Source organism: Gadus macrocephalus, chromosome 13, assembly GCF_031168955.1.
Source record: "Gadus macrocephalus chromosome 13, ASM3116895v1".
Lineage (NCBI taxonomy): Eukaryota > Metazoa > Chordata > Actinopteri > Gadiformes > Gadidae > Gadus > Gadus macrocephalus.
Window position 1 is genome coordinate 5,157,309 of NC_082394.1, and position 25,486 is coordinate 5,182,794.

General features: G+C 44.3%; 3 protein-coding genes across 3 annotated transcripts; all 3 read left to right on the top strand.

The window, feature by feature from the left end:
* Positions 1–3,748: 3,748 nt before the first annotated feature.
* On the top strand, positions 3,749–9,687 carry LOC132470199 (THAP domain-containing protein 6-like). Its single transcript, XM_060068551.1, has 6 exons — positions 3,749–3,913; positions 4,437–4,629; positions 4,736–4,843; positions 8,042–8,252; positions 8,367–8,555; positions 8,687–9,687. The coding sequence occupies exons 1-5, from the start codon at positions 3,834–3,836 to the stop codon at positions 8,483–8,485; spliced, it is 711 nt and encodes a 236-aa protein (XP_059924534.1). The 5' UTR covers positions 3,749–3,833; the 3' UTR covers positions 8,486–8,555; positions 8,687–9,687.
* A 3,052-nt stretch (positions 9,688–12,739) lies between these two features.
* On the top strand, positions 12,740–17,540 carry crbn (cereblon). Its single transcript, XM_060068503.1, has 11 exons — positions 12,740–12,898; positions 13,262–13,365; positions 13,553–13,755; positions 13,886–14,035; positions 14,249–14,411; positions 14,560–14,622; positions 14,716–14,800; positions 14,899–15,014; positions 15,433–15,497; positions 15,819–15,950; positions 16,239–17,540. The coding sequence occupies exons 1-11, from the start codon at positions 12,832–12,834 to the stop codon at positions 16,420–16,422; spliced, it is 1,332 nt and encodes a 443-aa protein (XP_059924486.1). The 5' UTR covers positions 12,740–12,831; the 3' UTR covers positions 16,423–17,540.
* A 416-nt stretch (positions 17,541–17,956) lies between these two features.
* On the top strand, positions 17,957–22,023 carry vhl (von Hippel-Lindau tumor suppressor). The gene is made up of 3 exons (XM_060068564.1): positions 17,957–18,402; positions 20,708–20,830; positions 21,201–22,023. Exons 1-3 carry the CDS (start codon positions 18,201–18,203, stop codon positions 21,401–21,403), a joined length of 528 nt encoding a protein of 175 aa, XP_059924547.1. The 5' UTR covers positions 17,957–18,200; the 3' UTR covers positions 21,404–22,023.
* Positions 22,024–25,486: the final 3,463 nt, after the last annotated feature.

Here is a 25,486-nt window from a genome sequence, read left to right on the forward strand (position 1 = left end):
GGGGTTATAATGACAAACATTTTAAGAGAAGTAAAACACAAGTGAAGTAGTTGGAGACATCAGAATGCATAAACACATTGTAAACTGGGTTAGTTAAAGCTGTATTGGCCACGTCTCCCATAATAAATGGTATGGCCTTTTAAAAAACAAGAACGTCTTCCCATAATGACACATTATTTCACGATAAACTACAAAATAATACATTAGCCTAGTACTACCAACCTCACATCCCAAACTCCAGTGCGACCCCATTATTTCATATAATTTAAGTTATCCTTTAATTCATTTAGGCTTGTATGTCAATCGAGGGGTGTAATTGTCATTTCCATGCCAACGATTTAGTAAATGAATACATTTCCAATTAATCTAGCGCTTCCAAAATGCGGCAGAACGTTTCATCGCAGAGCATCCACGCTGAACCAGACGTTGAACTACATTTCCCTACGACTGAGGGTAAATGGGCGTGTAGATACGGTGACCGTTTCCGCATAAATAGCGCCCTCTCCCGCTGTATCATCCTCTTTCGGCTGCTCTCCTCGCTCAGAGGTACGTGCCGAAATGGCTCCCGAGCCGAAACAGAATCCAACTTAATCAACCAATTCTAATTGTCATCTGCAGTATCTAATCACCTTTTCCTCTTCCTTCTATAGACTTATCTCCACACGATGAGAGCCAAGGTAAGCCAAATAAAATAAATTGTTTTTTTTTCGGTTGTCCCTAAAATGGTTCCTGACAATGGACCCTGCAGTCATCAGGGTACCGCTTCTCCCCCTTTACTAGTTACTAATGGCGTATTAGTATTTTATTTGCTTAACATAGCCTACGGTCAGAATGAGCCTTTTAACATTATTATTACATGTGCATATCTTTTAACTAACCTGATTTATTCATGTTAATATGAAGCTACCCGTTGTGGTTGCACTGGGCCTGCCTCGCTGCTTTAGGCTAACTTGTTAGCTTCAGATAGCTTATACCAACATCACATGCAGGACCTCAATGCACCCTGTTGTTTGAGGCGTACATTTAATGCATGCTGAGGTTTATATTTACAGCTTTGTATTAGTTAAGACTAATTGGTTGGCCATAGGCGGCAGAGGATTTCTGCTCCATAACACTTTATGTCCATAACATGACTCCCTATCACTGTTACAGTAACAGTGATGGGGAGTCATGTGATGTGTTAAGTTATAGTAACTTACTATAACATGCCTATAACACAAGTGTTGTGAACATTTCTTAATCACACGGGCTGTCCATAAGATCTTGTTTAAAGACACCATAACACTTGTCTTTAACACTGTTACTAAAGCTTGTCTTCACGGGGTGATGCCTAATGTGTGCTGTTTTTGTTTTTCAGTGGAGGAAGAAGCGCATGCGCAGGTAAGAATACCATTCAAACCAGAACACTTGATTTGTCAATTGTTAGAAAATGCTTGTCTTAATAATGGGGCCTGATTAACTCTGCATGACTGGGTTCCCATTAGCATTGGTTACAAAGTTCAGTCCTTAACATGCATCATGCTCAGCCAGAGTAGTCTAAACGGGACCCTGAACAGCGACTATTGATTCAGGTTTGCCGCACCCTGTCAAGCTCGGAGGCGTGGACTGTCAGGTGGCCTGCAGCCATGAGGCTAGTGGGAGCAGGTGTCCATGTTAACTAATCAGTGGCTGATTCTATGCTCTATGATTGCTACAGTTTGGTCATGGCCAATGACATGGCCTGTTGCTCTGCTTAAAGCGTGACCTTGTTACAATTGTAAAAGTCTGTTGCAGGACATGTATAGTAGAAACTAGTGTAAAAAAAAAATAGATAAAGCTTTTATCCCTGATGCATGACGGCAACACGCATATCTAGTGCTTGGTATTGCTGTATCTTACTAAGACCCTACTGAGTAAGGCACTCCTCAAAGGGTGGTGCTCCCTGGTATAGTGTACTGCTTTAAGGGCAGAAAAACTAATCTGGGAGTTTGTGTCCATTTTGGGATCTTGTGTCCAGTTTCTAACCAGTTTCTTGTTTCCAACAGACTGAAGCGTAAGAGGAGGAAGATGAGGCAGAGGTCAAAGTAGACGCCCTCTCCCAGCAGCTGTTCCTGTCCTGTGTGGTGAAGCGGTGATCGGGCCAGGCGTCCAGAGTGGAAGCAGCATGCGTGGAGCCAGTCTTCAAGAAAGAATACGGCCCAGCGCTGGATTGACACACTGACCCTGGACCAACAGATGTGGATCTCTGCGGGACGAACCAATCTTTTAACACCAGAACCAAAGCTGTTTTTAACGCCATAATAAACTTTGGTTACCACATAACTGAATCTGTGTGATACTTGCTCATTAGACAAATAAGCCCTGAGTCAAGAGTTTGGCTCACAGAGAATAATTACATTTCTGGATTTTATCCAGAGCAACTTGTTGCATTTGTCAGTAAAGTGTCTACAGTAAGGATGCTCACAGGAAAGTGCCAAGAACTTATGGCTATTGGCTAGGTTAACCAATAACTAGGAGCAAGGGTATCATTTCTATTACTTGAGTGACGGGACATGCTAGAGTCCATGTGAACTATGAATCCATCGCTCAATTAATCACTGGCAAGCGTTCATGTCAAAAGCTGATTGTATAGTTCATAAAATGAAGGACTGAAATATAATTACCATACCTGACACATTGTATTTGGACAAATTGGCTGAATAATCAAGCACTCAAAACTACTTGTCAATGGTCAAGGAAGTGGAAGCAATAATTGATTACATTTTAAACTAGGAAGGACAATATTAAAGATGAGTCATGGAAGTATCTGAGGCCTCATATTGGTCCTGTCTGTCTTCGACAGCTGCTGCTGCTGGAACAGAGACTTCCAACTCTCCAGCAGTAGCACCCCAAGGTCAGATATGCGCCCAGCGGGAAAACTGATGATGTACCCAAGAGTTATTGCTTCTGACAGTTTTTCTGCTCTATCCAGCATTAGATCAGGTAGGTCGTCTTTTAGAATGGGTCTAATCAATGAAATATTTTTTATAATGTACAGACTGCAAATGAAGGGCATATTTACATGTTTTATCTGGGTTCCTGCTCATGTTGGTGGGAAGGGAAATGAGTTGATATTCTGGCCAAACAAGCACTCAAGGTATTACATGTAGATCTCCAGGTTCGTCAGAGCAAAGCTGAGGTAAAATCCTTTATCAGGACATAAGCACAAAATACATGGCAGGAGCATTGGGGCATGAGTGAAACAGGCATTTGTACAGTATCCAAAGACATGTATGTGATGGGAGGAAGGTGGGCTTCAAACGTAGGGATGAAAGTATAATCACTCGTCTTAGAATCGGGCATACAGGTCTGAACTATTCGCTGCATAAAATAGGCAAGCATCCTACTGGGAAATGCCAACACTGTTACCAGCCAGGAACCGTTGAGCATGTTTTATTTAATTGTAGTGAGTACAATGCCCAGAGAGACCACCTTTTTCAGACATTAAGCAAGGCAAAACACACCACTTTTCATTATCAGGGCTTTTGGGGAAAACTGCAGGCAATGCCTATCACAGCATTTCTAAGTTCCTAAGGGAAATTGGTTTAGTAGAAAGAATCTAGTTTTGTTTGGTTTATTTTATTTATTTTTTATTGATAATTTTTTTTCGTATTTTGATTTCCTTTTATTAGATGCAATATCTCTCGTTCACACTCCAGTCCAGTTGGTGGCGGTAATGCACCTACAAGTTGGTTTGCTAACCGCCAATAAAACCTAAAGAAGAAGAAGAAGAAGAAATGCGGCTGCCATCTTGAAGTGGGGAGCTGGGAGCTAGGTCCATTGCAGCAACAGGTAGCGTCTACAGCAGAAACAAGATGCCGGGCTGGTGTTCAGCGTATTCCTGCTCAAATCAGCGGACCGTCGACAATAGGAATCGGGGGATTACTTTTCACAAGTAAGATTTAACATTACCGCACTATTGGTTGTATTTTGTGAAAAGAATATTACCAGTATTTTTGTCTTCGATAGTACTGAAATCGTAGCCAGCTAGGCTAATAAACAAGAGTATGACCGTAATAGAATTGATTGTCAATTAAATGAAAAAAATACCTACTTTAATAAATAAATGATCAAGATAATGATTGTAAAAGCAAACGGGGGTAAAAGTTAGGACCAAAGTCCAGATTGTGTAGGGTGGCTAATATATGTTAACTACTAGACAATCAGAAGGACAGTGGCTATACAGTATAGCTAATCTAGCTTTCCAACCCATTTTTGTGTATCCCACCTTCGTGAAATTTGTGGGACAAAATGTGTGATAAACAGGTAAAGGCCCTGCCACACTTACCTGACACCTGGAAAGGGGTCATTTTGGGATTACTGTTGAACTAGGCTATGTGTTCACCCGGCTATGAACTGAGACTTGATAAATCATATTCCATAAACACTGACCTAGATTACATCTGACACTTTTGAAGGTTTCCCAAAGACAAAGATTTGAGGAAGAAGTGGGAAGTGGCTTTGAGGAGAGAAGGATTCACTGCAAGTGATTATTCAGTTGTCTGCAGTCAACATTTTAAGCAAGCTGAGTTTGACCGGACGGGTCAGATTGTCAGACTACGTGATGGTGTTATTCCATCCCTCTTCAATTTCCCGGTTCACCTCCAAAAAGTAGGTGTATCATCATTAAGCTATTAGCATTAATAAATGTAAATATTCTATTGTCAAACTAGCTTATCCTTTTATATATTGTATTATGCATGTTTATTCATTTCAGTTGGTAAAGGGCAGGGCTACGTCTACCTCCAGAAGAGCTGAAGAAAGCCTGTCTGTGGCCTCTAAGGATTCCCCAGAAATGACGTCCTCCCAACCTCAGCCTAATGATGTGAGTATTTCTACTTTAAACATCATACATAATGTTCCTGGACATTAATATCTCACTTGTTTTGCTGCCACTCATATTAAACACTATTGCATATTCTCGAAGAAAGTTGTCCAATCCCGGGTTGCTTTAACTCACTTCATTTATTATAAAGTCGTCGGCATGTTTCGGCATGGTAAGTGAAGCTATACGGAGGGAATTGAATCTAACACGTGTGAGAGATAATAACTCTGGCTACTTTCAGCCACGGGCAGAGGCCTGTGGCTGTCCGCGGGTGTCGCTGAAAATCTCTGGCTACTATGGGCCATCGGTCCTCAGGTAGAGACCGTCAAGTGGGCGTGGCCTAGTGGGCGTGGCCGGGGTGCCGTAATAGAGTGGCGAAGTCACGCCCTTTCCGGTAGGGCTCATGGGACCTATGAGATCGAAAAATATGAATGGGTGTCAATGGAGAGAAAATAATTATTTTCTGGTCCCAGTCTTTATATGCCCTGGATTACACATATGTTGTTTGTGGATTTAAATGATAATTTTTCATGCAAAGAAAACTAAAAATGTTCGTGAAGTTTGATAATTTTAGGTTTTATGTGAGGCCGCTTTGTGAACTACAGCTCTTCGCTGCTCTCGACGCATATGATATACGTCACCACACCCGCCCTTGGAACTCGGCACAGAGATGGCGATCTCTCTGCCCCACTTCACCGCTTTTTCCAAGGGGAGGATAAAAGCATCGAAAGAGGTGAAAACCATTATAAGTCGGGGCACGTGCAGAGTTTCAGTTATGCTGATGGGAAGATTGTCGGTCTTCTCCACGCCAGTCGAAGGGAGCGTGACGTCACATACGAGCCGTGTAGTCTTTCTCGTTGTGTTTTCTCTACAGCCTTTATCTGAACAATTGCACAATAAACGGTCGAACTCTTTGCATGAAAAATTATCCTTTAAATCCACAAACAACATGTGTGTAATCCAGGGCATATAAAGACCGGGACCAGAAAATAATTATTTTCTCTCCATTGACACCCATTCATATTTTTCGATCTCATAGGTCCCATGAGCCCTACCGGAAGGGGCGTGACTTCGCCACTCTATGGCTTCGGCTTCTTTATATATTTAAAGGGACACTGTGTAAAAATTACTCCCATCTAGTGGTACAATTTTATATTGCATTCAAACTAATAGTGCTCGCTTGTCCAAAAACTACGGTGGGCAGTATGTGCCAAGAAGCTGTGACATGACACCTACTAGGCTACCTCATCGAGTCATTCGAGTGATGATGAGGTTCGTGGACAAATCAAATCAAATCAAATTTATTGTCATTTTGTTGATTGAACAACAAAACGAGAAGGCGTTTCTCACGGATCAAGATCAACATACATTTCAAACAAACAAACAAACAAACGTCCCAATGATGAATAAATAAATAAATAATAAATAAATAATAAATAAATAATAAATAAAGTCCAGTGAGAAGATCTGGGACGCTGGTGCATTGAGCATCCTGACAGCTTGAGGTAGGAAGCTGTTCCGCAGCCTGGTGGTGGAGCATCTTAAGCTGTGATAGCGTTTCTTGGAGGGTAGGAGCTGAAAGAAGCTGTTCAGTTTGTTTACGTCCACCCCGTCTCTGCTGCTTCCTCCTCCGGGCAGTTGCGGGCACGGTGTCACAGTGTCCGTTTGTGTGTTTGCGTAGTATGTCCAGATGCCAGCGAATGCCAGTGATGTTACTCGCTCTCAATGTCCTAATGTTTAATATTGTTTCCCTGTCATAAACTACGTTCGTAGGACGTCTCACACATTCAATCTCAATCTCACAGATCTCAAGAGGGGCCGCTGCGACTGTACGCGCCGCCAGTTAGTCGCCCCAGTCGGCAACGAGTTTATTTCCTCGTCTCCTATCCTGTTCCTAATTCCTCCTCTCGATCTTCTTTTCCTCCGTATTGTCTTCTTTATCAGAGTTGTTGGTATGAAATCCAGTTATTCGGGTGATAAATCAACTGTCTGGCAAGCGAGTTGAAGCTCCAGATGGTCCGCTCTAGCGTAAGTGCGTCTTGGTGGATTTGGATACGTGGTGACCCCAGCAGAGAATAAACCTTCATAACTTGATGAAGAATGGCTTTTGAATTCCTCCAACGTATTTGACAGTATCCATAAGTCATAAGAATATTGTCACGATTTAAACTCGACAAAAATATGAAAAGTAAATTAAATATGTAATAAAGTAGCCTTTCAATGACAAGTCGCTCAAACATAGGAGCGCCCATCTCGTTGCCATGGAAAACCATGTTATACATGCTTACACATCGTCGTTTTTTTGGCGTCTGATTCCTTCTCCTGTGGCGTGGCATAACTATTGTCTTTCAAACAAATGCGGTGCATGTTCAAATTTGCCGGTAAAACTCGTCTCGCTAAACTAAGCTCTGTTCCACCGTCACGCTGGCTCAGAGTGAAAACGCGTTTGCAATTCCTGTACGACGTAGTGCTTTTTGACCCTCTCGGCAGCTCATAGACCGGAAGAAAATGGAAGCCTCCATGAAGCTTACCCATCCTATGTAACCATATTGATATTAATATTAATTATTCTTCGCTCAGGAGGATAAGTGAGATTTTTGGCAGAGATAATTTTACACCAATGAGGACTTATTTATGAATGAATATGTTGATTTGAGGTAATAAATTACTCAAAATATTACATAGTGTCCCTTTTAAAAGGCGCTACCATCTGTAGCTGGAGCAGCCTCCAATAAGGTCTTGCTCCCCTTGTGGCTATGTATAGTATTTACGGCTTATATGTTTGGTCCTGCTTCATTGGGTCTATGTATGGGTAGCTTAGATTCTTAAAATACGTAACAACACTCACAAATAACTGGCTTAGATAGCTGATGACTGTAAGAAAGAATGTGGATGTGGGCCATAAACTATTGGTGTCAAAGTGATGTTTGTGAAGTGAAACATTACTCAAACCATGTTCATCCCTCTTTCTACTAGGACCATGTCTAGTGAAACATTACTCAAACCATGTTCATCCCTCTTTCTTTCTACTAGGACCATGTCTAGTGAAACATTACTCAAACCATGTTCGTCCCTCTTCTTTCTACTAGGACCATGTCTAGTGAAATATTACTCAAACCATGTTCGTCCCTCTTCTTTCTACTAGGACCATGTCTAGTGAAACATTACTCAAACCATGTTCGTCCCTCTTTCTACTAGGACCATGGCTATGCCTTGCCTGCTACTCCTGCCGCTGTTAAGGCCAAAGTCAATAAACATTTGGCAAGAGTGGAAAGTCTGGAGCGAGAAAAGAAGAATGCCATGTCCAGAGAAAAGAGGGCAAAGACCACAGTGAAGGGTCTTTTGGAGGATTTGAGGGAAAAGAACCTCATTAATGAGGAGCTCAGTGAGAAGCTTGCATCCTACTCAAGTAAGACAAAATTAGCATTTTGAAATTCATGTACATGTTATTGTTACACTCTTAATTAAACTCCTTGGTAATTTTCTGAAGGAGACTAATTCATCTTTGCTTATAACATTTCAGATCTTAAGATGGACTTCGTGGCAAAGCAGGGCCATGAGTACGCACAGGACTGCAGCTGTGCAGCCCTGTGCTGTGTGCCGTTGGAGCTTGGTCAGAGATGCCGTGCCATCTTCATTTGACAAGAACTTCCACCTTCTGACCCTGAAAAACAACAGCGGCCTAGTGATTCCATCACTAGGCACAGTGAAGGTTTGATTTTATTATCTTGTTTTTTTTTTAAATATTAAAGTTGCTTTTTTCTTATTTTCTCTGTTCTGTAAAGTGTCTTTGAGCACTGTGTAAAGCACTATATAAATATAATGTATTATTATTGTTATAAGGTGCTGAGAGCTGCAGAGAGGGTGATCCGCCAAGCTTCAACAATGCAAGCTCAAGCCCAAGGTGTTGACAGTCCTACACATCGTCCGAGGGGAGATTGGAACAGAGAATGTATTTCTGCTTGGGGAAAACATTGAGTAGACAGTTTGGAATTGACAACCACCATTTGGACTTGTTATCATTGGTTGTGTCTGTTTCATAAGCTAAGGCTGCACCACATTGCCAAACTCGCCTCTTTTAAACTTCAGAAAGGAAGCACAAGAAAGAAGCTATGCAAAACAGTCCTCTTTCAGGGGTTTTAACCCTAACCCTGGCTGCTTTTTTTTTTTGTCAAAATAATGTTCTTATTTTGAAGTTGCTCCTAACTGCTTTAGTTTTGTTTCTGTTGGAATTATCTTGTATTCAGTGTGTTTCAGGTCCTACATGTTTTTAAATGGTATGACACCAAGTACATGTAGGAATCAAAATGGTAGGTATTTTAGTGTTGTGCATGTTACAATTTTGCATGTGTTCCATTGTTCCAAGTTATTGTTCAATTGTCTACAAGAATGGGTCATTAGTGTTTCCCCTATATGCATTTGCGCAGAAAAAAATTGTTTCTGCCAAGTTCAAGGCACATTTGCACAATGATCTGGTCTCAGCAGATACCTTGACTCTGTCCGATGACTCTGTACATTTTACCAATGCTCCAAAGAAATCTAGGGGAAACGCAACATTACCGATGGTTGTGATGGAAAATTCAATTACTGCTTTGAATGAACAAAATCGCATGGTGCTTTTGTGCTTTGGTTTTCGCAATGATCAGAGTATGATCCTTGATATTTTACATTCACATTGCCTTGCATAAACTACATTGGTCAGTCTGCATTTACCCTGGCTGCTTTTTGTTGTGTTTTGAATTTCACTCGTTCTGGTATGATCATTTTCCTGTATTAATTCCCACCTGCAAACTCCAGTCCAATCCATCCACAAATAAACATTCCACCAGCAGATTTGTATAATTTATGATGCGTTCTCATTTTAGGCAAGTATTAGACAATAATTTCTTAACAGTATAATTGAAACCATGAATAAGTCATTCAAGTAACAATATTCAAATAGGCCTAACATTGTTGGGTAAGACAGAATTTGGTTTTATTCTGAATCCAGTGAAACAGATTGGTGGTTTTAGCCGATATAAAAACTTTCAGGTGTTTGTTTTGTTTAAAGGCCCACTATGCAATTTTTTTAGCCAAAATTACATTAATTATGCTGGTTGAGAGTTATTCTGATGGTTCTCCAACCATTCCTGGGTCGTTTGGTGGGTGTGTCATTGCCCCATGTCACCTCTCCAAGGAAAAAGCGCATATGCAACTTGCTCTGTTCGGACCGACACAATCCGGATGTGACGAAGCGGAAGTATCCAATCGCGCCTCGAAAATGTAGTCATATTGTATTTTCGAAAATGCTTTACGGCACAGACACACACCCAAACATGGCACCGGCTAGATATAAACAGCCAGTTACGAGGTAATTGTTGCATTCATCATGGATCAATCGACTGATAAGGGGCCCTAGAGGCGACTGTCGGTGGAACAAAAGAAGAATGGACCAGAAAAGAGATCAGACACGTCACACGAGTGAAAGTGGAACTATGCAACTTTTTTGGCTTGATTTACCTTAATATAACAGGCTAAAACCGTTATAACAAGAGTCATTGCGATGGTTCTATTATACATTTTTGTTTGATTGTTCGTTGTTTCGACTCCCCCCTTGCGCATCTTGGCGGAGAAAAGGAATATGTTTCTGCCGGCGACCCGCCGCCCACTCTCGCGGGAGTCTCGGGTCTCGCAAAGTAACAAATTGCTTTACGGCACAGACCCCCAAACACGGAACCGGCTCGATATAAACACAAGTAACTAAGGGATTGTTACATTCATCATAGATCAGCCGACTAAAAAGAGACAGAGAAACCCAATGTCGGAGGAACAGAAGAAGAGAAAAGGGAGACGGACCGACAGAGAGGCCAGACACGAGTAAACGTTGGGCAAGCTTTTCAGGAATAGCGTGAACTGAAAGAAAAAGAAGACTGCAAATCAGACGCTGACTTGGCCGTGTTGCTTTTATAATTGAAAGTACCCTTGGGTGAACTTTGTCTTTGTGATATTCTTGATGTTGATAGTCTCTGTACAAATGTGTTTGCTCAACCATTTTGTTGTGAGCCCTGTAAAAATCGTTTTCTCAACCGTTTTGTTGTGTGCCCTGTATGTTTCTAGCTTGCTTGGTTGCAACCATATAAACACCTTTGTTTCCATGGGTGTTTTGCTGTTCGTCTGTCTCGTCCCCCAGATACAGACTGAATCCCCGAATCCAGGTTCTTGTTTATTTAGATTATTATGTTGGCCAACACTCTTACACTGATTGTTCTGTTCAACCTAAGATAGTTGCATAGTGGGCCTTTAAATATTTGGCAGATGCTTTTTTCCAAAGCGACATACATAAAATAAAAAAAATACATTTAATACAATTACTATAAAACAATCATTCAAGAATGTTGTTAATACAAGTAAATATATATATATATATAAAACAAAATATCAATGCAAAGTGTCAATACAGAATAAACTGCTGCTGCAGCAACAGTCTTAAGGTCCCTAAGATATATACATATCTAATGTATTCATACATTGTTTATGCAGGATATGTCATTGTATCATCTTCAACTTAAAAATAGCTGACCGTTTTTTTATCCCTTCTCTGGGATTATGTTCCCAGTCTGGTCACTTAAAAGCATATCAGAATATTATATTACTGTTAAGCCAACTGAATAATAAAACACGCCAAACCATGTGTCCTTTATCATAGCTACACGTATGACAAAAAAAAACGTGGTATTCAGTGAGGTATGATTAATTAAATGCGCCAAAAATTCATTGCTCCTGCCAAACTGATTACACTGGAGCGGATCACCATTCCAAATTGGCGGCCCCGCTTCTCGTCAGCGCAGTAGCAGGCAGTAGCGTTCGATGCTCCGTCTTCCGTCTATGATATAGTAGGCCTATGTCTAACTAACTACGTCAACTTTTTCTGTCGTTGGTAAATATAAAGCGAAGGGGACTGCACTCAGTCGGCGTTGCCAGGTTGAGCCAGATTTCTCGCCCAATCTGGCGAAGTGTTGCCAAACCGGGAGGGAAATCTGGCAACGTTGACGCAGCATCGGCCTTGTTCACTACCTCCGTCCGTCGACGGATCTGACTTTGCATGGGGCGCTCGCGAAATGCATTGTGGGTCCGTCCGTCCATTCGGCTCCGTGGCCTGCGTCAAGAAGTTGAGAAATGTTCAACTTTTGAGGCAGCGCCGGATCCGTCGGCCAATCAGATCGCGGATATGCAAATACTCTCCATGCGTTTCCTGGATCCAGTTTGCAATAACAAGCAGGAAGAAGCAGTAAAAATCCGGCCGTTATATTTTTTTAAAGAAATGTGGAATGATAGGATTGTTTCTAGGCACCTGTTTGTTTCATCTTTAGTATTGATATCCACACATCGGCTTTGTAGCGGGAAGCGATTTGATTGGCTGCAGTATGCGTCTAGAGACTAGTCCCCTATGCGTCAGACACGCCCTCGGTCATCCGTTGACGGACGCATGTAGTGTGAACAAGCTGTCTGCGTCCTGCAAGACGGAGGCGTAACTTGTAGGAGGCGTGTCTTGTACTTTTCCAAATCGTGGAAGTATTCTGTATGTAGCAGTCGTGCACCGCAACTCGGACCTGAAATATTAGGCGTTATATAAAGATAATGCACCCGACCCGCTCATTTAAAATATGCTCTTGATTAGCTTAATCATAGCCTTACTGGCTTACTGAAACTGACATCCCTGAGTCATATGCATTTAAGAAAATAATTTACAGATTTACAAGACTTTTTTTACCGCGAAAAGAGGAAGATCTCGCGTGGACCGCGATTTAGAAAAGTACAAGACACGCCTCCTCCTACTACAAGTTACGCCTCCTTGCAGGACGCAGAAAGACCCTCCTCGGATAATGCAGGATAGAGAACATGTTTATCCAATGCCCGCGTCGACCCCTGGGGGCGGCAGAGAGCAGTCAGGGTGATTGTGTCCTACTGCCGAAACACGCGAAGAAGAACCTGGATGTAAACACAAGAACATGGCGGACGAGAGGGGTGACAATAACATCAACGAAGACATGGGCAACCGGTTACAGCTCCTACCTGGTCAGAATTAAAATGTCACACAGTCGTACACACAGGGCCACAGGCCACGTAACGCGTTGTTATAAAGATTCGATTTTATTCATCCTACTTTTTGCGTAATTAATCGAAAGAACATCAGATCGCAGCCGTGTGGACCAAAATAAAGACTTGTTTCACTTTTGTTTTCGCCGTTTTATAATTTATGTGTACAGGAGAAAGCGATTTCGATGTTTCAACAGGACCACTGCGATCCTTATGTTATTTGATCAAGCACTTAACTAATCAATGACGAAGTGAAGCTAGACCGCCATCTTGCATTCGTACGGTTTGCATGCATAAGTACATGATTTAATCAAGTATATAACATATATTTTACTTATCCAGAAAATGAAGAAGAAGAGAATGACATGGAGTCTGAAGACCGTGATAACGAGAATGCGGAGAAGCCCGACATCAACTTTGATCCCAGCCTCCCCACCTCCCATTCTGTAGGCGATGACACACCACCGCTGTAGTATTCAACTGTTGCACTTTCAGTCTTTATCACACATAAATATAATTGATATGCAAATATATATTATTTTTTTTAGAAACTCGAGATTCACCCTTAATTAGGTGGTTGCCGTTTGTTTGGTGAGAAGATAATATCTGTGTTTCGTCACATGTGGGCGACAGTACTTGGGTGCAGACATGGAGGAGTTCCACGGCCGGACGGTCCACGACGAGGACAGCTGCCAGACCATCCCTGTGCTGCCCCACACGGCCGTGATGCTGCTGCCCGGCCAGACGCTGCCGCTGCAACTCTTCAGGCCCCAGGAGGTCAGCATGATGCGCAGTGTCATCCAGAGAGACCGCACCTTCGCTGTCCTCGCACACAGGTACCAGCCAGCGAAACCCCCCCATAAACGCAGAAATAGAGTCCGGGCTCCAGGGGTACTTTTGTATGTTAATCATAGGTGATCAGGACCGATTCAAATTGAACTAAGTTTGGGATATTCCTCCGTTCAGTGACGCGGGCGAGTCGGAGCCGGAGTTCGGGACGACGGCGGAGATCTACGCTTACCGGGAGGAGCAGGAGTACGGCATCGAGACGGTCAAAGTGAAGGCGGTAGGGAGGCAGAGGTTCAAGGTCCACGAGCTGCGGACACAGGCGGATGGGTGAGTGTGTCAACGGGCCGGGATTCTAAAGGGTACTCGTCAGAAACGAATGCACATGGTTGCGCCGTGCGTCGTATGGCACACCATGTAGTATAGAACAATGAGCAGCATTCCTCAGAGGCATCCTTGGCAAAATCAACATCGACATCTAGGACCTACGTCGGCCATTGCTGCCCTCTTGTTTATTGGTCTTTCCTTCCTCCCTGTCTCCAGGATCAAGCAGGCCAAGGTGCAGATCCTCCCAGAGTGCGTCCTCCCTGATCCCCTGAATGCGGTGCACCTCGTGGCCCTCTCCAGACGACACAAGCACCCCTCCTCCCGACCATCAGCCCAGAGCGGCCTGCAGGCCCAGTGCTGGTGGGCCTCCTACCGGCAGGTCAGACGCACGTCTTATACAGAATACACCAGGTTTAGTCAGTTATTTTTTCTTGGGATATTTTGGTGTATCTAATATATTGACTCCAACAACACATTACAATCCAGACAAAAATATCCCTTGTGTGTTTTTGTGTCTCCCGCTGCAGAGAAAGTTTAGCTGTGCCAACCTGACTCCGTGGCCCCCGTGGGTCTACGCGCTGTACGACGCTGTAAGTGTTCCCCCCTTCTGTTCAATGCTTCATAAGTCCAGGAACATCCAGCAAAATACACACAAGTTACAGTTTCCTTGCACTGTCTTGCAGGAGTCTCTTATGAACAGAGTGAGGAAACAGCTTCACGAGTGGGATGAGAATCTGAAGGACGACTCCCTGCCCACCAACGTCATAGGTCAGCCTCTGCAGAACACGCGCGTTCACCCACCTGTGTTGGCTCGCGGTCCCTGTAACCTTCCTCATCGTCTCTGCCTGCTTCTCTCCTCCTGTCAGACTTCTCCTACAGAGTGGCAGCGTGTCTGCCCATCGACGACGCTCTAAGGCTGCAGCTGCTGAAGATCGGCAGCGCCATCCAACGACTGCGCTGTGAGCTGGACATCATGGACCGGGTAACCGTCCTCTCTAGCGCCGCTGCCGTCCTAAGGGACCCCCTTTCCTGAAACGATTTTCATAGCACAAACAATGTAGTTCTCTGAAGAGCTACTTTGAACTTAGTTTCCTCCCATTCACTGAACATGTACACATAGTAGAAGTCAAGAGTTCTTCAGTGAGGTCATCCATACCCCTGTACTTTTATTCAAAAGTACACAATTTCATTATAAATATGACCAAACGCATAACACACTGTAGCTCGGAGCTCGCCATTTTAAATATGAGGAACACATCCACACACTCTCTAGCTCTCTGTATCCCTGAGCTCGCCTACAGGGCCCATAACCCCTGCATAGACACAGAGAATGTTGTCATTAGCTTAATGTGATTAACATGGTGAAGCAACTTTCTTGTTTGCCACTCTCTCCTCCTCAGTGTACCTCCCTCTGCTGCAAACAGTGCCAGGATACGGAAATCACCACCAAGAATATGATATTCAGGTAAGACCGGAAAGTTTTTGCTCATCGTATTGGCCTTGGGTGACGTCACGCGTTCATACACACAGGGTGTGTGTGGCTTCATAGCGGCCCTGACCTCTAACCTGTCACTCTGACCTCTGACCTGTCCCTCTGCTGAATGAACAGAGCAAGCTTCGCTCAACAGAGGGTTCAGTAAAGTGGTGGACAGACGGACCCTGAGGAAGGGTCTGAGGACAGTGAGCCGAGGTCAGGGACAGAGGTGCTAATGGAGGCTGTCTGTAAGCCACCGTGTGGCGTTCAGTTGTTAATAAGTGGGCGGGGTTGCCCTCTCTGTCTCTGCAGTCTGTCTCTGTACGGCCCCATGGCCGCCTACGTCAACCCCCACGGCTACGTCCACGAAACCCTGACGGTGTACAACGCCAGTAACCTGAACCTGGTGGGCTGGCCCTCCACCATGCACAGCTGGTTTCCAGGGTAACGCCGTTCATCCACACATCCTCATCCACTCATAGGTGGGGGCTACCTGGAGGGGTAAGGTAGACTGTGGGCTGTATGGTAGCTGATGTATTGACCCCTGAACCACCTCGCTATAGGTCTGTAGAAGAGGATGAAACAAGCAGGAGGGAGGGAGCTTTTAAATGTAGTTTGGCTCTAGTTGATGGTAACACCTACGAGGCGGTTAGATTAGGGGACCAGGGGAGAGGTCCCCCCCCCACAGTAGGATATGGTCCACACTGTGACTACGTTGTCTTGGGTCCACAGGTACGCCTGGACCATCGCTCAGTGCCGGAACTGCGGCTCCCACATGGGCTGGAAGTTCACGGCCGCCAAGAAGGAGCTGTCCCCCGCCCGGTTCTGGGGGCTGACGCGCTCGGCCCTGCTGCCCCGCATCCCCAAGGGCGAGGGGGAGGGCAGCGGGGAGGGGTCCCGGCTCCTCTGCCTGTGAGGGCGGACCACCACCCCCATCCCCCCCCCCCCCCCACTAGCAGCACCACCACCACCATCACCCAGTCAGGATGGGAGTTCCTCCCGCCTCCGCCTGACACCTCACCACTCCATCTAAACCAGACCAGGGAGAGTCGCCTTCATACGGCCTACAGCAGCAGAGCAGAGCAGAGCGGAACAGGTAGAGCGGCTCTTCGCGGAGCGGCGCTAAGAGCCGTGTGGGCACACTACCACTAGCGGCCACAGGGAGGGACAATGACACTAAAAGAAAAAGAAAAACATGACCATACTACAATATTAGCATGCTAGTTGTGAATAAAGCCTCCTGCTGCCGCCGCCGCCGGTACACCTGTTCTTGTGGCTTGTTGAAATTGCCTGCTATGCTTTTATCATCACGGGATCCCTGACTCCGCCAGAGAGGTCGGAACTCTGAGGGACTTTCTCAAAGTGTCGTTTCTCCGACATTCGGTTTGACGTGACTTCAGAACATCGGGGGATTGTGGGGTGTTTACTGTTATTTTGGTTGGATCTATTTCAGGAGGATATTTGTGAGCAGGAACTGAAATGTTGGTTAAACACATGAGTGGTTGTCGTATTTTGTACGAGAAGGATCGGGAATGTCTTTCCATCAATGGGGATGGATGCTTTATATTTTACTGCCATGTTTTGTAAAGAAATGAAAAAAAAAAAATGAAAAAGCTTTTGCCTTTAATTACACAGAAAGTTAATGACCTGGGGAATGAAAATGAACTTGGTCTTCTGAATGATAAGGTACAATTATCTAAGTCGTTCACACTTCAAACATCTTGCATTATTACGAGTACAACTAACCTGTGTAGATTCTGTGTATATAAGAGATAGCCGGTCAGTGGCTAATATATATGTTGTTCTGCTGTGTACAATGTGAAACCTTATCTCATAGCTGTTGATTTGTATCAAACCCGTCTGACGCTGATGTACAGACTGACACTGATGGACAGAGTGGAATCAGACAACTGTACAGCCGAAAGGTTTGAAGGTTTGGCTCGTGGAACCAAACTCTGGGTTCCAAAATCATGAGGATGAAAATGAAATGGGTGGTACCATTTAAATAAATAAATAATGTTTTTGCTTCTAGAATGTGTTTGAGTAAAAATACAGCAAATTCCAGATAAATCTGAAGAAACTTGTTGAAGTTCCAAACAAACACGTGAACAAATCCATATCTGAAGTCAATACATGGACCTTCGTATGCTGCTCATCTCCTATCATACAAACTGCTGTCAGGTATAGGCCTATCATGATCAAGATGACTGGTATATGGTATTTATTTGTTTTTATTATATTCTGTATATCTGTATAGAAGGCTAATACACACGCGTCATCTTTCTGGCCTGAACAAAACAATTCTGACTGGGGAGCTAGGGCCCGACTGTGACGCAGTACTTCGAAGAACGTCGACAAAACCCGAAGACCACCACCTGCCAAGCCATTAGTACCCGCCCAGCTGGGGGCGTCTCCTTTCCCTGCGTTCGTCCAATTAGGACGTCGTTCGCCGTCGCATGACGTTTTTAACCGGAAACCGTGATGTAAACAGCCGTGGAAGAAAATACACCCAGTAAAACTTCTCAAAGCGTGCAACATTTAAGATTGTAACATTTATACAATACGGATATCGGTCAATAATACGGATGTTTTTAGAATCAAATCATTTGATTCCGACCACCGAAGCCGACATACTAGTCCTGTCTGCTCTAGACCGCCCGGTAGCCTCCTCTAGACCTTCCTTCCAGTCCCGCGATGCCACAGGAGGCTCCAGAAGACGCAGGAGAACCAGTGCTCCCAGTTCTCCGCTCGTTGAACACCGGGATCCCAGTCAAAGCGGTGTTCGCTAACCACAGCCACCGCGTCGTGCAGCCCATCTGGATCGACTACGACGGGAGACCCCAGCAGTACAACGTCATCCAGCCCGGGACAGGCCGCAAGATGAACACCTATGTCGGTATGTGTGTGCCTGCTTGTGGTGAAGGAACAAGAATCCGTGAGCAAACAGGACAGGACTTCATCTACTCACTGTGTGTGGACTGGAGCAGTCAAGTCCAACACTGTTGGCAGAACTGTGTAACGTTACGTCATCAACACTCGTGTGTTCATGTTCCCATCACGTTGTTAGTTATAACAAGTTCACTGGAACTACCCCTAGTTGGCCTACCCATCAGCCTTACACGTTGTTAGTTATAACCAGCGCTACTGCAACTAACCCTAGTACTCATCAGCCTTACACGTTAACCAGCTCCACTAAACTAACCCTGCTACTCACCAGCCTTCGCTCCAGAGTCGTCGCCTGAGCACTACTGGAGGGGCACGGACAACATCAGGGTTATAAACATTGGACAACAGCCTAGTACACACTCATCAAAAACACCCCTGGACAACATCAGGACCGCTGACAGAAGCACTGCATTCGGGCAACAGGCAGAACTGACAAAACGCTATACTGTCACGTAGCCTACACAACACAAATGCAAATAGACCCAGCAAACATCAATCAACAATCCATCTCCAACGTCTGAGTATTCTGTCCTTCCATTCGTTTGCTCATTTGCGTCTTTCAAGTCTTTCACGAATGCAAGTTGCACCAACCTGGCCTTTCTCTCGTGTAGCATTGTGCGTCTGTGTTCCGAAAAAACATCTCTTGCTTTTTTGACATTAAAAACTCTTTAGCAACTTCGAACTCAGATTCCACCTCAGTCGAATGCGACAGGTCAGGCCTAAAATGTAAACTGATAAAATGGCGAACTGATATGAGGGGCCGTTTAGGACATAACTAATAATAATAATAATAATAATAATAATACATTTCATTTAGAGGCGCCTTTCAACACTCACACACATACCTATGAAACACTCTTACACTCACTACTGAAACGCTCACACACTCACTACTGAAACCCTCACACATACATACATACTCGTCTGAAACACTTACACATACATATGAGAAACACACACGCATACATACATACCTCTGTGGCATATACACATACATATGAAATGCTTACATTCATACAAGTGAAACATTTATACGTATCTATCTGAAACACTCATGCAAGCACATATTTGTATAAATGTTTCAAATGTACGAATACGTTTTTCAGTTATATGTATGTATGCTCTTACATGAGGATGTACAAGCGTTTCACATGTAGTATTCATACCAGTAATTTCAGTAGTGACGGTGAGAGCGTTTCAATAGTGAATGTAAGAGTGTTTCATAGGTATGTGTGCATGAAATTCCAAGGTCAAGGTCGGCATTTAAACCGGAAGGCGGGAACAAAGAGTGCCGGTTTCTAAGCCAACGGTGAAGAGCGTGACATTTCAGCCAATCTAAGCAATTGGCGCGCTCTGGCTGTTCAAAAATGCACTCTTTGTTCCCGCCTTCCGGTTTAAATGCCGACCTTGACCTTGGAATTTCATGCACACATACCTATGAAACACTCTTACATTCACTATTGAAACGCTCTCACCGTCACTACTGAAATTACTGGTATGAATACTACATGTGAAACGCTTGTACATCCTCATGTAAGAGCATACATACATATAACGGAAAAACGTATTCATACATTTGAAACATTTATACAAATATGTGCTTGCATGAGTGTTTCAGATAGATACGTATAAATGTTTCACTTGTATGAATGTAAGCATTTCATATGTATGTGTATATGCCACAGAGGTATGTATGCGTGTGTGTTTCTCATATGTATGTGTAAGTGTTTCAGAAGAGTGTATGTATGTGTGAGTGTTTCAGTAGTGAGTGTGTGAGCGTTTCAGTAGTGAGTGTAAGAGTGTTTCATAGGTATGTGTGTGAGAGTGTCTCAATTAGTTATGTCCTAAACGGCCCCTCATAAACTGATAAAATGCAGCTACACTAGCAACTATTTGGATTCAAACTAGCAACTATTTGGATTCTTGCGCGCAAATGTAACAAGTTTACTCAGCAACCAATGAGCATTGACCATCACCGAACCTGGCATGTACAACCAAAATTATAGGATTTCCCATTGTATTTCTTGTATTTCATTGAAGTTACAGTTTGCACATTTATTCTAATAGTAATAATTATAACTAAAAATTATTATTTATTTTTTTGTGCCTGACTGGGCTAGGGGGGGGGGGGGGGGGGGCACCAACGGCCGCTAGGGGGGGCACGGCCCACAAATGCCCCACCTTGCCGCCGGCAATGATTCGCTCTAACCAGCTCCACTGGACTAATAACCCTGCCTGACCCGTCGTTATCCCAGGTCACCCGTGGCTCTTCCGTGATGCGGACACCGATGACCCGTTGAGGGTCAACAGCAAAGAGCTGTTCCTGCCTAAGCCAGCGGAGGACGGAATGCATTCATTCGCCAAAATCACTCTACCAGGTGAGGTCATCAGGTTGACTCCGATATTTCAGTGGTTACAAACAGGGCAGTTATTAGGAAGTCTATATTTGTTGTGGGCAGGATCGTTTTCTTTTTGATGATTTCAAGATGGTTTCAAGATGCCCAAGACATGTCTGATTCTTCATTAAGTGTACCTCTATTTACTGTAAGTGACACGTTATGGTCAAAGAGTATCCCAAGTTCAAAACGGGGATAATTAAAAGTTAGTTTATTCCATGTTCCCTAATCAGAACTTTAAGTGTACATCATAAGGTGATAATGTAATTTTCCTACTGATGGTGTTGCGGCGGACATCGAAAGGTGATAATATCAGTATAATGCTGGTGGTGTTGTGGCCCTCTGTCCCCAGTCCTGAGTCTGAAGGAGAGAGCTCTGCAGGCGGTCCGGCGGCTGGTCCGCCCTGAGGACTACAGGAGTCTGGAGATCGGCCGCAGCCTCCACGAAGATCTGGAGGACCAGCCCAGCGTGCTGAAGGACATGAGGCTCATCATCCAGAGGGTGGAACAGCGCCTCCTAGAGGACGGGCAGACCAGGAGGCAGGACCCTTATTAGAGCACTTCTTTAAGGGTCACTGGAGACTGGAGCCTTGGCACACTGACTCGTGAGGCACTGCAGTGTGGATACTGGAGTCTCCCCTCACTGAAGGCACTGACCCTTAGAGCACTTCTACTTCTCACCAGGAGCCTGGACCCTTAGAGCACTGCAGTATGGATGCTGGAGACTTCTCACCAGAAGGCAGGACTCCTTCAGAACGGCATTATGGATACCCCCAGACTACTGACCAGTGAATGCTTGCGTCAAGGATTCAATGTGAAGCGGGCGCAATTGAGAAAGTGTAAATGGCAATGTCTCATTTGAAAACCTTGGAGATAGTATACCTTCTCTTTCTTTGAAAGAAGTGTCGCTTTTTCAGCTGAACCATCATATTCTATTCTTGTACCTATCTCTTTCCTAAAAGGAAAGATTTGTATCTATTCCTCTTTGCCTGCATACCAATGTGCTTCATTATACGATCGCAATATTGCAATCAAGCTTTATTCATCTAACAAGGGGCCATTTGGGGATTATTGTAACCAGGAGAAAAAAACGTCCCCACTTTAAATAGTTATAAATTATAAATATATAAATGTATTCGCAAACATCTAACCTAATAAATATATTTTCCCAGCAAACTTTTGATTTATCGTTATGCATTCATCTTGGATGCTTCCCCTTTTTAATCTTTTCCTCTCCTACCTCACTTCACATTTAGCTTTTGAACTGCACAGGCTTGGTTCTAAATGTACCTTTTTGAAGAGTTCTGCTGTGCTTCCCGTCTCTGTATGCTATGCCCCGGATGTAGGTACATAGTGAACCCCACCTGCTATAGTGTGGTGAACCCCACCTGCTCTACTATGATGGACCCCCACCTGCTCTACTGTGGTGGACCACCGCCTGCTATAGTGTAGTGGACCCCCACCTGCTCTACTGTGGTGGACCACCACCTGCTATAGTGTAGTGGACCCCCACCTGCTATAGTGTGGTGGACCCCCACCTGCGCTAACATGGTGGACCCCCACCTGCTCCAGTACGTTAGACCCCCACCTGCTCCAGTATGTTAGACCCCCACCTGCTCCAGTATGTTAGACCCCCACCTGCTCCAGTATGTTAGACCCCCACCTGCTCCAGTACGTTAGACCCCCACCTGCTCCAGTACGTTAGACCCCCACCTGCTCCAGTACGTTAGACCCCCACCTGCTCCAGTACGTTAGACCCCCACCTGCTCCAGTACGTTAGACCCCCACCTGCTCCAGTACGTTAGACCCCCACCTGCTCCAGTACGTTAGACCCCCACCTGCTCCAGTACGTTAGACCCCCACCTGCTCCAGTACCTTCTGCTCCAGGAGAAGTCGCCCGGTCTGACTCTTTGTCCGGCCGGCGCCCGGCTCCGTGTGAGGCCTTCATTCCGGACGATATAGGCCGGGGTCTGTTACCAGGCAACAGGGAAACAGAACCCTGCTCTTTGTGAAATGAGCTGGTTGGAGTAGAAATGCAGTCTGCCGGTACGAAGAGAAACAATGGCTCGAATGTCTTTAGACAGCAACAGTGAGTTTTTGAATCGTCTTCTCTTTGCCTCCAATTTATTAATCTGTATTTTCTTGCTGCAGAATGCTGACAGGGTAATCCTATGTTGGTGTAACTCTCTCCACCAGCATGACCTCATGGCCAAGAAGCCATCCTGTGGTGTTTCCTCGTCTCCACACGGACCATTGGACCGTCATGAAGACAATGGTCAGAAAAGACTGGGTTAAAGGGCATAATTGTTTTGGATCTTAAAGTAATATTACAATAACAGGCTTTTTTTTTTTCATTATTCTCAACTAGGTACCAACTTGTTATGGTCTTGTTCCGACCGCCATGTTAAAGAATGAAGGTCAGTAGAAATACACAAATGACACGTCACCTGAGTCTCCAGGCTTGTACTGAACATCATTTTGGGCTGTTCATTGATGACGATTTACTGCTGTGCTGCATCATTTCGGACCAATAATAACATCTCTCTTGGTTATGGAGACTTCCGTGTACAGGATTCAGATGTGGCCGCTCACGCAAGCAACTACTCCCTTCTACCTCGTCTGACTTTGCAGAGAGCAGCGACGGCACTCAATAACTCGCTTGCAGAGCAAGGTACGAGTTCAAACTGTTTGATGAACCAAATGCACAGAATAACAGGGTCATTCTGAACAATGCAGTTCTTAGGACATGGCTGCAACAACTAGGCAGAAGGCTAGGTATATTTCTCTGAAAAAATAGCAAAGAAAATAACTGAAATATACATAACAGTAAAAACACTTGCAGCCGTTTAAAGAGGAGACATATTATACCACCAGGTGGCAGGCAGGCAGAGATGAAGGTGGACACGCCCACTAGTGATGTCATATGGGGCAGATTTTCGAAATGGCTTGTAAGGACTAATCACACTCACACCTGGTGGTATGTCCCTTTTAAGAGAATGGAAGGATTGGGAATGAGGATGGGAGAAGACTGTTCAATATACTAAATATAAATTGTAGGAGTGAATTTCGGTGATGTATGTTCATCTGAGTTCTCCATTAGTGAGGGTTACAAAGAATGTCACATTTCTATTCAGGTGCGACCCTTAGGCCCCCCAAGCTGAACCTGGTTTCCCCTCGGAACAAGCCCCCGTACAGGAGCGAGTTTAACGAGCGGGCGAGGAGGGGCTTCTGCTATTGGCTGCTGGAGAACACGCCCCCAAAATGTAAATTTGAGAAAATGGATGAAGTTAGGTTGATGGTTTTGAAACTCCACCAGTGTAATATCTATCATGCATACAATGTTGCATTCTTTTTAGTTATTAGATTTATTGGACCAGTAACCTGATCAAAAGGCGGAAGTCAGATTCTGCAACAGTCTAAAGCTACGTTAAAGTAGGGCTACGTTAAAAACAAACAACCTTATTATTCAAATTGAAGATTACTTAAAGGATTTTCTCTTGAAGCAGACAAATAACTGAAATAGGCGCTCACCGGACTCATTCATTATTTATATTATATATATATTTGACAAATGTGTGCATCACATAAAATAAAGCAATGGTGGGAGAACGATATCATCAGAAAAGGGGTTACTTTCTGAACTGTCTTTTCATTTAGACACACAAGCAATACAATCCTGTTCAGAATCATCTGCACAACGAGCATGTAGACCGGGACCTTCGTATCACTGACATTGATTATCTCTGGTGGGCCAATGTTACGTTTGTCTTTGTTTAGGTCACAGATCCAGCATCGGCACCTATAAAACCTCTCTAGGACTACCGAGGGTTTGAGTCGAAGCTGCTGCTCACACGCACACACAAACGCAGCAATAAATAAAAATGAATTTAACAAAAAAATGAAGACCACTTGGTTAATTTCTTTCTATTTTCTAATTGCATTTCTTGGCTTCTCTAGACTAGAGCAGTCATGAGTCAATCAACTGCCAAAAAAAAAAGTAAGCAGTAGACTCGGCCTACTGCATCACATCACTCGAGGTCATGTTAATTAGGCCAATCTTTTAATCACTTAATTAGGTTGATTAAGTAGGCCTATCATCTCATTCTTTCTACATGCTTTTTTTTTTTTAATTCTAGAGGCAGGCGTCAATCGCACTGCTTGTAGGCAGCGGGGTTCCGTCATGTCCGTCCGTCTGCTCTGTCCGCCCGTCTCTCCTTGTTTCCGCTCTGTCTGTCTGTCCTGTCTATTCGTCTCTCCGTCTGTCTGTCTTCCATTCCCTTCGGTCTCTCCGTCTTCTCTCCCCTCAATCAAAGGAGGAGGGTGGGCTGTCCGTTGTTGTGCCGAATTTCGACCCCCCCCCGCATATTACACCCCCCCTTCGCGTGAACGCGCATTCGCTTATTGTCAACGCCCCATACATTCATTTAGTTTGAGGCGCTCTTCCTTCTCACAATATTAGTCAAAATTAGTGTTTATATTGTATCACAACATCAGAAGTTGAGCAACATATCACAGAAAGCGATGGCATATTTTAGGTTGCAAGTTTTAAGACGAACACATCGCAATGGAGCCTCCGACGACCCATGTACGCTACAATATTCACGATAATGAACTACGAGAGCACTCGTAAATACGTAAT